We start from the raw sequence: 14597 nt of genomic DNA, 5'->3' as shown, positions 1-14597 counted from the left end.
TAAAAATAATTATATGATTTTAGTTAAAGGAAGTATCAAAAACATGTTATTTAGAGAAATCACAAAAAGAATAATCTAAAGGTTGAATTTTGGTTTCTCAAGCTACTTTACATTATCATAGTTACTCACTCAAAATGCTTCTAACATTTATGAGATTTTTTGTGTCATATTTACCCTTTTGGATTTTATATATGTTTAGTGGTGAGTAAGGAAGTGAATTTTTCTAATCTTTGTCTCCCTCCCTAAGGCTACAAGGATTTGTTTGAATGAATTTCTTCATAAAATCTTATAAGATAGAAAAATAAAAACCAAAAATTTAAATTAACTTTTCTATAATCTATAAATTAATTTGTAAAAGTTTTCTTAAAACTTATCTTAACTTCCTTTTCTTACTTATGCATAAACTAGTTTTGTCTTATAAAGGTACTTATTTCATATTTTCCTTTTCATCTCTAAAAATGTTTATGAAAGAATTTATCTAAACATGTTATAAGTAATAAATTTTTTCAAAGCATATTCCCCTCGTCCTGATATAAATTATCAAAAGATACACTCCAAAAGATATTATAAAAATCATGTTCCAAATATCCACCATGTTCCCGAAATTTTTATGAAAATTTTGGTTATCCCGTTCCAGAAATTCTGGAAAGCATATGCTAGAAGAAAGCCTAATGTGGAGTTCACTTTAAAAAAGGGTAATATGGTCATTTTGAAAAATTGTTGGGGTTTGTCAATAAAGTTTGGGAGTGCAGGAAGTAAAGGTCATAACAAAAACAATTCAGAATTTATTTAAACAAGAATTATTGATCAGTAACTTAAACTTTTTACAAATTTAAGGTCGACGTATATGATTCAAGTGGCAAATAGAAAGTTCGGGTAACATAGAAACTATTTCAAAAGTTGTCTAATCTCTTTACAATTTTGCTAGTCAGATTATGCTCATAATGTGTTTGATAAAAGTTGTGATTGAACATTTGTATTTATTTTGGCTTAGCATTTCGTCAAAAAATTTCATCTTAAAGTTCTGTTTTAATTCCTCATTTCTTTCATAAAGGGGCGTAACTGAATATCAAAGCAAATGTTTTTCTTGCTAAATTAGAATCCTAATTCAAGTGATTACTTCATATATAATTTAAACAAATATCACAAATTTTATTCTTAGAATATTCCAATCACCATTTACAATAGAATAGAGACCTTGAGACAAATTCTCAAGGACTGCAATTATTATTTGCCACAGTGAATCATGTAGACCTCCATTTTTATTATTCAAAAAGAATTTGGCATAGTAATATCACCAAGCTATAACTATGCAGCTTCTGCAAATCCTATACGGAGATTGCCATAGTCAAATACTGTATGATATGCCCCCAAGAATATATTTCCAAGAACCCTGCAAATATATCACTACTGTCACACAAAGGGGGGAAGAGAGAACCAGCACCTGGCTCATTGCTGAAGTGATTTAGTACCTTACATAATTTACATTTTATCAACGAAAGACATTAACATGACTAGAATAGATTACCAGAGGGGACCCTGTGGAGGGGGCACATCTATAGCAATAAAACCACCATAGCAGACAGTAGAACAGCCATCTTCAAATCGAAGTATATACTGAGGACAAAGGAGAGATAAAACGTTTGAAATATTATGAAATGGGAACAAACTATGGATTGCATCAAACAGGACCAGCTTTGCTATGTTTATTTGTTAAACCTTTTTAATGGAAAGGGGTAGAAGAAGCAAATATGAGAAGTTGGTGTTGTATATCCACATCTAGAGACACAGACAATTCATAGTATATAAGTGAATGTAAACCTCATCCGATTTTATAAGGTTGGATTAGACTTAAATTTTATTTTTTAATATTATGAAATGTCATTAGAGAGAAACTGATAAAATTGAGGTAGTATCTGATATGAATACATTATGCATGAGCCCTTTTCTAGTGCTAAGACAGTGATGTATAAAAACAACACAGAATTCATGTTAAACAACAAACCTGATCTGGAGAGAGGGGAAAGGATTTGTTTCCAATCGTGAATGTGATGTGCGGCATGGATGAAATACTATTGCAGTTTATAAATGAATGTCCAGGGGGATTTGGGAGCTTCTCACACAGCTTTGGACAAGGAAATTGACACAATGAAAAAACTTGTGAGTGATTAATTTTTTACATTTGTGATGTGAAGCATTTCTAACCGTTGTAAGTTTGTAAACAACTACCTCATCAACATATTTAAATACTTTTTCTTTTACATTGCTTTGCTTAATCTGAACTTGGATCCAAAGGACAATCATATTGCACAACGAACAAAAGGGACTCTCCCTTGTCGGTGATCCATTCCAACTTTCATTATGCACCACTGTTTCAATAACATCACTGCAGGTTAAAATTAGACTTATGTTAAGAGAACAGGAAGAAAGGAGTGTCTCTAAAGAATCAAGGTAAGGAAAATGAAAAAAGAGTACTCCATTGTGTTAAATCCATTATTTGAACAGAGTCCAATGTCACTGCATATAAGGTCAGGATTTAACTGCAGATATGAGACGTGAGAAAGTAGGTAAAATAAGGTTAAAATTCAAATAGCTGTAGTCTGTGGATAATAATTGAGTTAAGTGTAAAATTACAGAAGGAACAAACCCCAGCAATCAAGGATCCCCATATTGAATTCCCATAGTTATGGAGAATGCTTTTACACTCAAAACTGACATATCCTTGTGCTCCAATGGCATGGTTAATTTGAGTCACAACACTCTGCAAACAAAAACTAGTAAGAAAACCCCCCAAAGAGGAGTGAACAAAGAGAATAATGTTTGAGAACATACTGTTGGACCAGCAATTAGAGATGTTCCTGAGTCTACAATTGCAGCACAGCCACCCTCACACAACCCTGTAAAATGTTTTGCATGATTTTCTGATGTGAGGTAATTGACAAAAGTACCAAGCATGGTAAAATTTGGAAATAATGCATGACTGCAATAAAAGAGTTAACGTTGAAAAATGAATCAAGAGGACCACTTGAATTAAAAAGGGAAACAGTTGGTACAAAAGACTTTTTACTTCTCAAATGGCTGTGGAAATTTAAAATGTCATTTCTGGAACATGTACCAATTTGTAGTCTTTTAGTATAATGCAACGTCTAGCAACTTTAATCTAAGAAAACGTACATAGTATTCAGTCACACAGCTAAAAGAAACAATGAAAAACGATGCAGATTTAAGCACCTGTTGAGTTATTTGCAAGTAAAACATCTCCCACATCAATCTGCAGGTGCAAACTCCAAAAGTCAATAAAGACATATTAGATGATTATAGCCATGGATGAAGTTCTAAATAAGCTATACCTGCCAATAACCCTTTTGGGAAAGGGGAACATATGTGTGATCACCTCTAAAATGCCTGTAGTCTATACCACCAAAGACAATCTGACCCCCCATTTCTTCTGTTGGATCTTGATTTAGCCAAAGAGAGAAAATTTTGTGGCATATGTGCCCTTGTTCGATCATATTATACCTGCATTCACAAAACTAATTATTGCATCTGAAGCAGAAAAAAGTCAAGAAAAAAGGGAAGTTTGACTATCCCTCTACCCTGTTACCATAAAAATAAAATCAAATCTAAAATGGAGAAAAGAAGAAACATCAATAAAGAGAGAAATGAACTAATAAAGTTCTTGTGTGTACCACACTGGTGTGACTTTTCCAATTGAAGCATCTTGGAACCCGAGTCCAAGTATGCCATCAAATGGAAGTGCTGAAAGTGCCAAAGATCCCTCTCTTGTAATCTCCGCAAACTCCTGGAATATGGGAAGTAACAAAAATCAGCAAAACCAATACAGCATAATCTGACTGAAAACAAACAGAGGTCAAAACACTGACTTGATCTTTGATTATGACATCTCCAACTTGTACATTATCTTGGCTGAAGAATCCATAAATAGATCCTTCGCCATAAGGGATTGTGCAAGGTGTCCCTGCATATTTTCCCAAATGCAACTTTAAGTATGTTCATTGAAACAACATTTATGTTTCTGCATATAAAAACAAATGAAGCATATAAAAAGAAAACAATTAATTGATCTTTTCAATTATACGCCATGATAATCCAAAGTTACCAATTTCGGTATAGGTGCTAGATATCTTCGACCTATACTTGGAATGAAAATAGCAAGCGATCTGCACATCCCATGTGTGTTTTTAAAACATGTTCATTCAAGAAAACAAATAATATATGAGTAACCACTTGCATCAGAATCAGATCATTGGGTAACTTACAGAGAAGATGCATTTGGAAGATGGAACCCAAAGATTTGAGCTGCCAGTGTCAAACACGACATTGAAGTATTGTGGGGGTGAACCAATACTAATCTCCCCAAAAAATTGTGCATCAAGATAATTCTTAAGATATATTATATCTTCATCACAACAATTTTTTTTAGCACCCCCTAAATCACTAGGATGAACGGACTCTTCGATTCTTGCATCTTTAAGACTCTGAAGGTCTAAATTCCTCCTTTTCAGACCAACCCTCTTCAACCCATCATCAGAAGTTGCAGAAGTCAACGATCCTAACCAACCCCAAACACACATAACAACCAGCAGACACTTCAAACCCATTCTTACGAATCATCTGGTTCAACATGTTCAAATAACTTCAGCAGAAGCAATATAAAACCAACATATTAATCACAACAATCAGATAATCTTTACCGTTTTCAGTTATTTTAACAATTTCAATAGTTTAACTTAAGTAAACAGCTGAATGTTAAAAACCCTTGAGTTCATTTAAATGCCAGCCATATATGAAACAAAGACTTTTCCAAACAAAAGTAGAAATAGAAAACTATGATAATATCCTTTGAATTAGCATCAGAAGCAAAACACAACAATTTCAAGGTTCACTGATTGAAGTGAAGGAAATATACTAGAAGTCTAAAATCAATAGTAATTGAGAACATTAAAAGATAAACTTGAAAATATCACACCAGATGAAAAAGGTAGGCCTACACTATAAAGGAGAGTAACATGGCTTTCGTATATTGAACTAAACAATCATACGGGTTCACAATTTTATACACCTAATAGCAACTGACTGTGAAGTTTGAACAATTTACAGCTTACCCTTTCCCTCAAAATCGAAGTTTACTTGTTTATTTTCTGTTTAAGTTGTTTTTTGTGCTGAAAAGGAACAATTCAACCTTACATGGAAACCACTGCGTAGTTTCGATTAAGATGATGTTGTTTCCCGCACGGTAATAGGAGTGGAAGTAACTTCAGCAGTTTTCAGCATATTCCCAGAATCCAGATGTCACTTGAGTTTGTACTAATTATAACGACACGAACAGGTGTTGGTCGTGTTCAGGGCTTCACGGCAATATAGAACGAGTTACACATGGACATTTTTATTATAATGTTATGCATGCATAAATTCTTACAAATTTTATTTTTCAAATTTTAGTTTTAATCTACCAAAAAATTTTAATCCAAAATTTAGTCTCAATAGTTACATGCGTGTTAAATTTGTTCTAGTGAGATTCCTTTTGTGATCAAAGTATACGGTAAGATAGAATACGAGCCATGATGGGATAAGTCTAAAGATTAATTATATTTATTTATTGGTTTGGTCCAAAATAAGAATTGAATAATAATATTATTAGTTTTGATTGGGGTGGCCACAAAGTTAGTCACGATAATGACAATAAAGAGATGAGAACAACAATAATAAAGTCAGATGCTAATAAGAATAGGGGTGATTATAGTAAGAATGTTAAACTAGCTTATAAAGTGAGGCTTACACCTACTTATGGATTACTAAATGTTTTTATCTTTAATCGATGTAGTTTTCCAACAAGAAATTATGTTTAATGAATATATATGTGCTCAATATGTAAAAGATCTATATCATCAATCGATTAAAATCAGTTTTGTTGGTTATTATCAAAGTTAACAAACTTATCATACGTGGTAATCTGAGTCTGGATAATCATGAAAAGTACTTTACATTGTAAGTGCATATAGCAAGCATATCCTTTTTTTTTTTCTCAAAAACTGTTTAAGCTCAATGACTGTGAAGATTTTATCCATAGAACAAGACGAGGAACCAGCTAGTTTGTAACAGTCCAATTGTTACAAACTTAGCTACTAAACTTGCTCAAGCACCCTATGGAAAGTTCTTTCTTCAAAATCTCTGCATGTATATTCTTATTTCTTCTGAATGGTCGTCAATAGTGTTGAACATTGGGGATAAGGAAAAGAAAGCATAAAATACAATGGCCTCTCACGATGATGCTATGCCAGCCAAAAGTTCTCGAGACCCTGCTAAGTGTCCTGGTACATGTTGCCTTATCTCTTCAAAAGCACAAAGAGTTTCTGCATCCAAACCTCCAGCAAACTAGAAAAACATACCAAAATAAGTGAATCAGCCTCATAAATGATGAAAATGGTAATATTTCCTATTGTGGCTGCAAATAAGTTTTTTGCTTTTTTATAAAAGAAAGGGTTGATGGTCCTTTCATATGGAAATTAGAATGGGTTAGGATGATCCACTTAATTGTTTAAGCTAATTACATCACCTTATTGGGTTATATGCTTGGCAACTATAGTATACTTGCTTTTCTTAGGTCTTGTGATGGAACAATTGCTATAGTAGATATTCCTAGTAACTATATATGATGTTTCTATAATCATATATGGTGTGCAGAGATTTGCAGACATTGAGAAATACCTGATGAGCTCTATATGCAAAATGCATGCCCTGAAGCAGAAGGGATTCTTGACTAGACTGTCTGTCTGAATTCTTAGCAGATCCAAGCTCCATTGTCACTCTTTTCATGTACATCTTGACCAGAGTCATAGAAGCCTGCTTAATCTGCATAAATGGCATATTTATTATTCATCCAATCAAGTTTTACATTGAAAAATTAAGATACAAAATGTATGTTAGTAGTATTCAGTAACCAATTAATTACAAGAGACTTGGATTAATAAATCCTAAACTGAAGCATGTTCTTCATTCAGTTAGTTGTGTTGTTTCATTTCATTTTCATTGAGTTAAAGAAACACTGAAAGTAAAGCAACACATGGCGGAGAGTCCTATGGCTCACACAACACAACTCAATTCATGGTTAAGTATTATATCTATTCATGCAAACTAATTTCAAGAATTGCCAATGTCATTAAACCTTAACTTCCAGTTCTTATTAGAAAGACAAGGTTTACTAAGTGTCGTTATTGTTGTCATCACATTCACAAAGAAATCATACAAATGATACCTTTGCCGTGATTCCTGAGTCAAGCATCCAAGCAGTTGGAATTTTGTAATCTTGATATGAACGCATTACAGAATTTCTCAACTTGATTAGTCTCTGTATGCTGCACTCAGACCTATCACAATGAAACCTGGCATATTTAAAACCGAGGAAATAGACTATGCACTCATAGTATAAATTTTACACCATCATCTCAGTACAAATTATCATATATGGTATGTTTGTTAACTTTTATGTTATCTACTTCAAAAGTTGTATGACCAGTGATATTTTATTAGTTCACGATGTAAAACTGTTTACATTATCTGTGCTGTGCATAACCATTAAACTCTTTAAAATTAGTACTTAAATATGTGATATAGATTTACTTTCTTACTTGTCTAATAGTGTGGCCATCTTTCTCAAGGAAGCTCCACATGGAATTTCAGGATCATCCTTGAAAGAGAAAATCTCTTGTTCTAACAATTTAAGGTCACGATACTCAACTGCAGCTTCACGCATGGCATCAGCTTTCCTCTCAGGCCAATTAAAATGCTTCAAGACTGCACGCTCATCTGCCTGTAGAAAACAGAATATGTAGCAATAAGAAACCAACAGCAACTTAGCATCCTTTCAGTTTCAGTTTTGTATTACTTGATAGCAATATCACCATAAAACATATACTGTTTGGGGTGATCCGTCTCATCTCATTTACTTAAAAAAATCATTAGATGTATGTTGTCAAACTACAAAATCAAGTAGCTCGTGGTGTTCACTTAACCAGCTTTCCTTATCTACCAGGCTTAAACAAAATATTCCAACAAAACCAGAAGGACAGTATGATAGAGGTAATATCAGAAGGGGTGTATGGCATTAAATGAAAAATCAGCAAGAATTTGTAGTTTTCATTCTGAAGTAACTAATGATAAACTTTCAATCAACAGCAGTAAATTTTTCATATTTTAGAAACAAGATATACACCCTTTTTCACACCAATTTTAAACTACAATAAATTTATAAAGGAATAAAACTATGTCTCATATCAAAATGGAAACTATACATTTGATGTGTCATGGTCTTGAATGAAAAATTGACAATGAATTAACACAAATTAGCTGCCTAACTAGTACAGAATAATTGGTCCAAGAGATTAATAATTTTTCTAGACACTCACCAATGATGAGAGTTCACCATCAAGCCAATTAACAAAATTTAAGACATCTTCAATGTCCATGTAGGCCGCTTCTACCACCTTTTTTATAAGGTCATTGATAAAATCTCCTTTTGTTTCAATGTCTGCCCTTATCTGGAAAGCATAATCAGTCACTAATGGTGTATATTTAATTTTGAAAATGACAGCAAATGTATAGCCACCAGTTCAATTTGAAAACACAATGCTTACTGCTAAGAGATGAGCAGAACGGTTTTGAATTTCTCCAACAATGCTGCTATGTACATTCACAGCATCTGGCTTCTGCTGTTTAACCGGTCCTGTTGTGTTTTTCATTTCTTCTTGATTCTTTAATGAGTGAAATAATTTCACAAATGCAGGGGCCCTTTGGGTGTTACTCACTTTTGCTACAGGCCTAGAAGGGATTGACGGTGGCATCGGTGGTGGGGGTGGTGGAGGCGGTGGCAGACATGCTTTTAGTGCAGGCTTTCTTCCTATCCTTATAGTTGTAGCTTCAGGAATGGTAGGAATTGCTGTTGGTGCTGAAGTTGATGCTTTAACAAAGCATCCATCAGTAAGGGCTTCCTTTTTCACTCTGGACCTTTCTAATTTGTCAGCAATGAGTTTCTGAATGTGTTTAAATTTGGGGCTCTGATGTTCACCAATTGGCTCCTTCATCTAAAATAAAATCCAGAATCATTTTCAAGGCAGCAACAGATATGTGATGGGCTAACCATACTAGAAAATATGAACAGTAAAAAGAGAAAAGACAATGGAAGAAAAGAAGCAGGATACATTCTAAAAGTCCAATTATTTTTTCCCATAAGCATATGATAACAAATAACAAACCCATTAACATTTGAACTCTCACCTTTTCACTTCCACCCAAAGACATCACCTTTGATTCAGCAGCAGCAATATCCTTAGTGAGTTTTCTGTTGTGAGATTCCAGCTCCACATTCAAGCCCTTAACTTTTTCCAACTCAGCCTTCAAAGCCAGCACTTCAGACTGCAGATTCCTAATCAAACTCTCACTCACCTCAAGCTTCTCCATCAATTCCTTCTTACTCTTCCCATCAGGTTCCTCCTTATCCCTCTTCATAGCAAAATCCCCAACCGCACTCCTTGGACTAGCAAACTGTTCCACAGCATGAGGCCTCATGAAACGAGGCACGGCCTTAGGCTCTACAGCTTCCCTACCCCTGTGGGTTCCCACAACCTCTTCATTGGGTTTGGCCTTGTTCAGCACTAGACCCCTTTTGATCCTGGAAGCGTGCTTCAACTCTGGAGTAACAGACTTGGCTCTCCTTGTTGGAGTTGACACCACCCCATTGACAACCTCTGGTGGAGTCCTTGGAGGCTCTCTGTACTTGGAAGGAAGTCTTAACCTTGATGGAGTTAAACTGCTCTGAAGCCTGATCACATTTTTTGTTGTTGGTGGTGGTTGTGGTGGTGATGGTGGTGGTGGTGATGATGCTGGTGACCCTTGTTTCATGGCTCTTGTTCTGAAACTGTTGTCTCAAAAGAGGGAGATAACTCAAAGAATGACAGAAGAAAAAGAACAAAAGAGAAATAAATAAAAAAAACCGAATAGTTCTCTGTGTCAGTGGAATGGTGGTGTTTTTCTGAATGTCAATAATACAGGTGGTGGTTGAAGCAGGAACATGCCACCTAGAAAAGACAGAGGATTTATGCAACACCTTTGTGTGTGGAAGATGAGACATAACACAATCAGTTATAGTATGGCCATGAACAGTTACACCAATTCTTTGACTCAAGACAATTTGTGTGTAATAAAGAGCTTTGATGATTCTTTATTCTTTCTTATTCTCAATTAAATTGCACATTGCAATGAAGTGAGTAGAGTAGCTCAAACACTTGTTTGACATGGAATGGAAAAGCTCAAAAACTTGGTGCTTAACTTGGCCACCATAAAAGAAAGTGACCCACATCTAAAGGGTGAGGACACTATGACTCTTAAGGTACGATTAGATTCTAATAGAAAAAGGGTCAGAAATTCCATTGATTCTTTGTCTTTCACTAGGCAGAATCTTGTCCTAGTTGTTCCACTTTAGATGGAATATATGCTGCTTGAATGCCTAGGACTAGTTTTCCTCAATAGGAACTTACCTATATCTGCAACAATGCTCCTATATCACAATATAAACTTGATCAAATATCAGATTACTAATAGATTATCTGATACATTATGAACCCGTTTGTTTTAAAATTGAATACAAATATTTTTCCATTGCTAAAACAAATTTAAGATCCCATGTACACGTTGTAAACTAAAACATGTATTACTAACTATACACAGACTATCACATGCATGTGTTGATGACGATTTTGTTATAAAAGGACTAAACCGTTATTTTCAAAATAAATAAACCATCTTGGTCCCAAAAGAGAGTTACTGTTTTTAGTGCAAAATGCCACGGTGTGATTCCGTAGTAGACTTTGTCGTGTACTATAAGAGACAGTGTCAGCATCCTTAATTCAATGTTCCAAAGCAGTTAAAGACATGAAACTTGGTCATTATTTAGTAAAGTACAATAGTACTCTTGCACATTAAATCCTATTCCCATAAAACACATTACATAGAGAGAGTCGTGTCTTCAAAGGTGAAATTACTAGTTGTTGGGTGTTATTTATTTTTGTAAGGCCAACATAGAAATGTATTCTAACTAGATTTGGTTGTCGAGTTTTCTGAAGTTGGTAGAACTTAGAAAAGAGCACACTTGATGTTTGGTGGCATATTCTCTTTCATTGTGGCTTGAATTACAAGTTTTAGCAGTCTCATTGGTTCATCGATCAATAATGCGTTTCCAATTGACTTAACAACTTAAGCACTAAACTAAAACCCTTTTTTCCCTTTAACCATGAGTGTAAACAATGCTTTGATTTTGGCTGAAGGGAACAAAGTGTCACTTGCAAGCATGGAAACAATGTTTTAAGGATATGGATTCCTCTGCCTTAAATGTCAAAATCAAACTCATACAGGTCACTCTTTACCTTGTCTTCCACGGATAATTACAAAGTCATTGGATTAGGGACCAGGGGTTGAGAAAAAAATATCATTACAAAGGAACTAAAAGGTAATAAAACCTTACTACAAAATCATTATATCGAAAGCAAAGGAACTAAAAATCTTGGTAGTTAGTTAAATATCAATTTAGAAACTATTTGTTAATAATAAAAACTAATTTAGATACAAATAATATTTTTAGTGAAAGTTAAAAGATGTTTACATTTTCTTTTTATTTCTCTTAGCACCAATGTTAATATTAGAAGGCAATGAATGCATCAGACAGAAAAATCTAAGTCATGTAATATATAGGTTCAAAACTCCAAGTCTCAAACCCAACAATCCCATAAACTATTGAACTAAAAGACAAAAAGTGTGGGTGGGGGTATCATGAGCTTTAGCCATCAATTCTTTACTTGATGCCCCAAAAGCAATAAAAAATATGTAGTAAGTTCCTTTTCACTTTCTGCAAGAAAGATTCATCAAGAATATATGGACGAACCTATATGTGTTTTAGACCTTTATAGACTTTGGCTTCAGGTGTTCATTTATCCTTTATTCTTTCAACACAGCATATCAAATTCTTCATTTATCCTTAACATAATAAAGCAAAAGGAAAATTATTACTATCCCATCTTGAAAAGTTAAAGTTTAATAAAATCTTAGTGGGACCACCAACCAAGTAAAATTTAGAAGGAATGAACTGATGGACTAATATTGTTGCATTTCCTCAACTCAAACTAAAAACATTGTTGAATGTAACCATGCAGTTATCTTACTGGAAGAGTGTCTCATAGATGTGAATTTGTTCAATATTTTAGCAGATGGGGATTGCTGACATAAAAATTCAAAGTCTCATGTGAATGCAAGGATGTTCTTCTGATCATAAAAATGTTCTCATCAAACACTTAATTTGTGAAAAAGGTGACATGTGAAACCTGAATCAACTACATCAGCAGCATTACATCATTGAAGCATTACATCATTGAAGTGCATGAGAGAGAGAATGGTGTAGGTAGGATTTGCAGTCCCTACAAGTATTACATTAGATGCTACCTATGGTTGAAAGCAGGCTTATGTGATCTATGCACAAGATCAAAACACAAAATAATGTCAAGTGTATCTTAAATGAGAATTCCTTTGCAATAAATCAATATCTGAATAAAATCTCAAAACCACATTCTTTTTAAAACTAAGCAAACAAAATTTATATAAATAGTTCTCTTCAATGTGTTCTGATATCATCACGAAGTTATCTTTTATTGAATTGACAGAGTAGGAATGAAAAAAATAATATGATAAACTCATAATTTTTGCTACCAATGATGTTTGTATGCAATTTATGTTGATAATAATAATAAAAATGTTATGTTCATAGAAATATTCACACTTACAAATACTGTTGGTACTCGTGGCTAGGATCCGCAATATTGCCTGTTATTAATAAAACTATTTTTATTGTTTAAAATAAGTTATTTTTACTAGTTATTAATTAACAAAAAGAACCATTTTTTTTAGTTTTAAATATTCAAATTATTTAAAAAACTATCAGAGTAATTATAAATTATGATCAGGCGTTTCTCTCAATTATTTTTTTGAAGTTGATAAATATGGGTATTCATGATGCCATTATTATAGTAAAAAACTACTATTTCATTATAGTTTTGCAATATGTTTTGTACAAAAGATTTAAAATTAATTATATGAATTTCTTTGTTTATTTATATAGCTTTACTCTTTTTATTTGTGCAATTTGAGAATAGTTCTCTGAAAAAACAAAATGCTACTTGTGTCGCTGAATCAAAGTATATATAGGAGTGCAGAAAATAAATTATACTGTATTAACTTCATAGTGAATATTCTGCATGCTCTGTACAAATGCTTGTTACTCTTTGGTTTGTTGGTTCCATAGTTTCAAAATGCTTTTCTTATAATCTCAACTTTTAGGAACTTCGTTGATTGGTGTGAAGAGAAAATATGTTTTCCTTGTTAAAACTAAATAGAGAACACAGATATAAGAGAATTTGAGCCTGCAGTTTTCAGTGTTTGATCAAAAAGGTCAGAATTGCATCGTACACAATAAAGAGTACACATATATGCTTATACTTCAGAGAAAGTGAGTGTAATTAATTAAAGACTTCAAACTAGTTATTGTGAATCATAAACAAATAAATAAATAACAGAGCAAAGTACCTGTTTTCCTGAATTTATATTTCAGAGACAGAATGCAGTTTTGAACATGAACTCCCCTTTAATCATTTAGCAACTTCTTCCAACTAAAACTCCTTTGATATCAACATCTGACCATGCAAATGATATATTTATGGATTAAAGCTGAACTTGATATGCTGAGTAACAAGACTGATACAAACATACCCAGATGGGAAAAAAAGGTAAAAGGGCACCTTGAAGCTTTCTGCATTGAACTCCAACCAATGTGAGGTTGAACTAGTCTTTGGCAATGTGAAAAGTAGCAAATATAAGATGGAGAGAAAGGCAATGTGAGAGAAGGAGTGTTGGGGGGTTGAGTGGGTGATTCCCTTTGAAGGAATACTTGAAATAATACACAAGAAAATGTTCTAACTTTGCCTGCGGTTAGTTGTGACTTCACATCACAGAAGTGCCATTTGTTACTGCGGTTGTGACTTAAGAAATGTCATTATATTTGTTCGATCAGTGGCTTGTCTTTCGCAATTTTGCACCTGAATTCACGTGCCTAACATTTCATGTCTGTTGCATATCTAAAGAGGTGTGAACACAAACTTCATCCCATTTCAAGTGGGTTTAATTAAAACTATCTTAAGATGGGAGACAGCACCATGTCTTAGTCACATTCATTTTATTACTATCTTAACCAAACTTCCTTTTCATTTCTCCAACTTTTCTCTTTCTTTCCAACTCAATATATAACTCACACTTTTGACTTAAAGTCATTATTGAGATTGTAATATAATCTTAATACAACATTAACTACATAGGCTGACTGAGCTGTTCTAGGTATTGCCAACAACATCTCGAACATGTAGAGTAGAACTCACTTAAACAACATATCAACATATCAGAGATTTTATACTTGATGTCAGACTAATACAATGATTAACTTTGATATCGTTACTAATTTAGGTCCATCACCACGAGAATATATA

At 33.6% G+C, this 14597-nt stretch overlaps 2 protein-coding genes and 1 long non-coding RNA gene across 12 annotated transcripts; 1 reads left to right on the top strand and 2 right to left on the bottom strand.

Moving 5' to 3' along the window:
- Nucleotides 1-1131: 1131 nt before the first annotated feature.
- Nucleotides 1132-5423, bottom strand: LOC137820437 (cyprosin). 8 transcript variants are annotated; one of them, XM_068624537.2, is made up of 14 exons: nt 5209-5423; nt 4281-4635; nt 4121-4181; nt 3885-3979; nt 3690-3802; nt 3351-3519; nt 3232-3271; nt 2833-2897; nt 2648-2761; nt 2476-2540; nt 2230-2386; nt 2006-2125; nt 1529-1617; nt 1132-1444 (listed from the first exon to the last, which is right to left on the bottom strand). In XM_068624537.2, the coding sequence occupies exons 2-14, from the start codon at nt 4620-4622 to the stop codon at nt 1414-1416; spliced, it is 1461 nt and encodes a 486-aa protein (XP_068480638.1). In that variant the 5' UTR covers nt 4623-4635; nt 5209-5423; the 3' UTR covers nt 1132-1413. The 8 variants fall into 8 exon arrangements, with proteins under 8 accessions (XP_068480638.1, XP_068480635.1, XP_090151126.1 ...); XM_068624534.2 differs by having other exon boundaries at nt 1132-1393; XM_090295000.1 differs by having other exon boundaries at nt 1132-1393; nt 4991-5376.
- Nucleotides 5424-5916: 493 nt separating this feature from the next.
- On the bottom strand, nt 5917-13993 carry LOC137820436 (INCREASED PETAL GROWTH ANISOTROPY 1-like protein 2). Of its 3 annotated transcripts, none has more exons than XM_068624533.2 (9): nt 13857-13993; nt 13645-13751; nt 9295-9934; nt 8655-9101; nt 8427-8558; nt 7650-7831; nt 7277-7388; nt 6730-6873; nt 5917-6396 (listed from the first exon to the last, which is right to left on the bottom strand). In XM_068624533.2, exons 3-9 carry the CDS (start codon nt 9916-9918, stop codon nt 6283-6285), a joined length of 1755 nt encoding a protein of 584 aa, XP_068480634.1. In that variant the 5' UTR covers nt 9919-9934; nt 13645-13751; nt 13857-13993; the 3' UTR covers nt 5917-6282. The 3 variants fall into 3 exon arrangements, with proteins under 3 accessions (XP_068480634.1, XP_090151125.1, XP_068480633.1); XM_090294999.1 differs by having other exon boundaries at nt 13828-13948; XM_068624532.2 differs by lacking the exons at nt 13645-13751; nt 13857-13993 and having other exon boundaries at nt 9295-10477.
- On the top strand, nt 6347-8045 carry LOC150025289 (uncharacterized). Its single transcript, XR_016515449.1, has 2 exons — nt 6347-6447; nt 7661-8045. It is a non-coding gene; the product is annotated as an uncharacterized LOC150025289 (long non-coding RNA).
- Nucleotides 13994-14597: the final 604 nt, after the last annotated feature.

This window comes from Phaseolus vulgaris, chromosome 9 (assembly GCF_051622355.1).
Source record: "Phaseolus vulgaris cultivar YP4 chromosome 9, ASM5162235v1, whole genome shotgun sequence".
Lineage (NCBI taxonomy): Eukaryota > Viridiplantae > Streptophyta > Magnoliopsida > Fabales > Fabaceae > Phaseolus > Phaseolus vulgaris.
The sequence above is the reverse complement of the archived record's forward strand: the minus strand, read 5'-3'. Positions and strand labels throughout refer to the sequence as shown.

What these genes read in the sequence shown, in the direction of transcription:
- LOC137820436 (XM_068624533.2), bottom strand. Translation starts at nt 9,918, where the DNA reads ATGAAACAAGGGTCACCAGCATCATCACCACCACCACCATCACCACCA. An exon ending in GTTCTGCTCATCTCTTAGCA is followed by an intron (nt 8,559 to 8,654) that starts GTAAGCATTGTG and finishes TATGCTTTCCAG; the next exon opens with ATAAGGGCAGACATTGAAAC. An exon ending in ATGGCCACACTATTAGACAA is followed by an intron (nt 7,389 to 7,649) that starts GTAAGAAAGTAA and finishes TCATTGTGATAG; the next exon opens with GTCTGAGTGCAGCATACAGA.
- LOC137820437 (XM_068624534.2), bottom strand. Translation starts at nt 4,622, where the DNA reads ATGGGTTTGAAGTGTCTGCTGGTTGTTATGTGTGTTTGGGGTTGGTTA. An exon ending in CTTCCAAATGCATCTTCTCT is followed by an intron (nt 4,182 to 4,280) that starts GTAAGTTACCCA and finishes TGGGATGTGCAG; the next exon opens with ATCGCTTGCTATTTTCATTC. An exon ending in CCTCCACAGGGTCCCCTCTG is followed by an intron (nt 1,394 to 1,528) that starts GTAATCTATTCT and finishes ATATATTTGCAG; the next exon opens with GGTTCTTGGAAATATATTCT.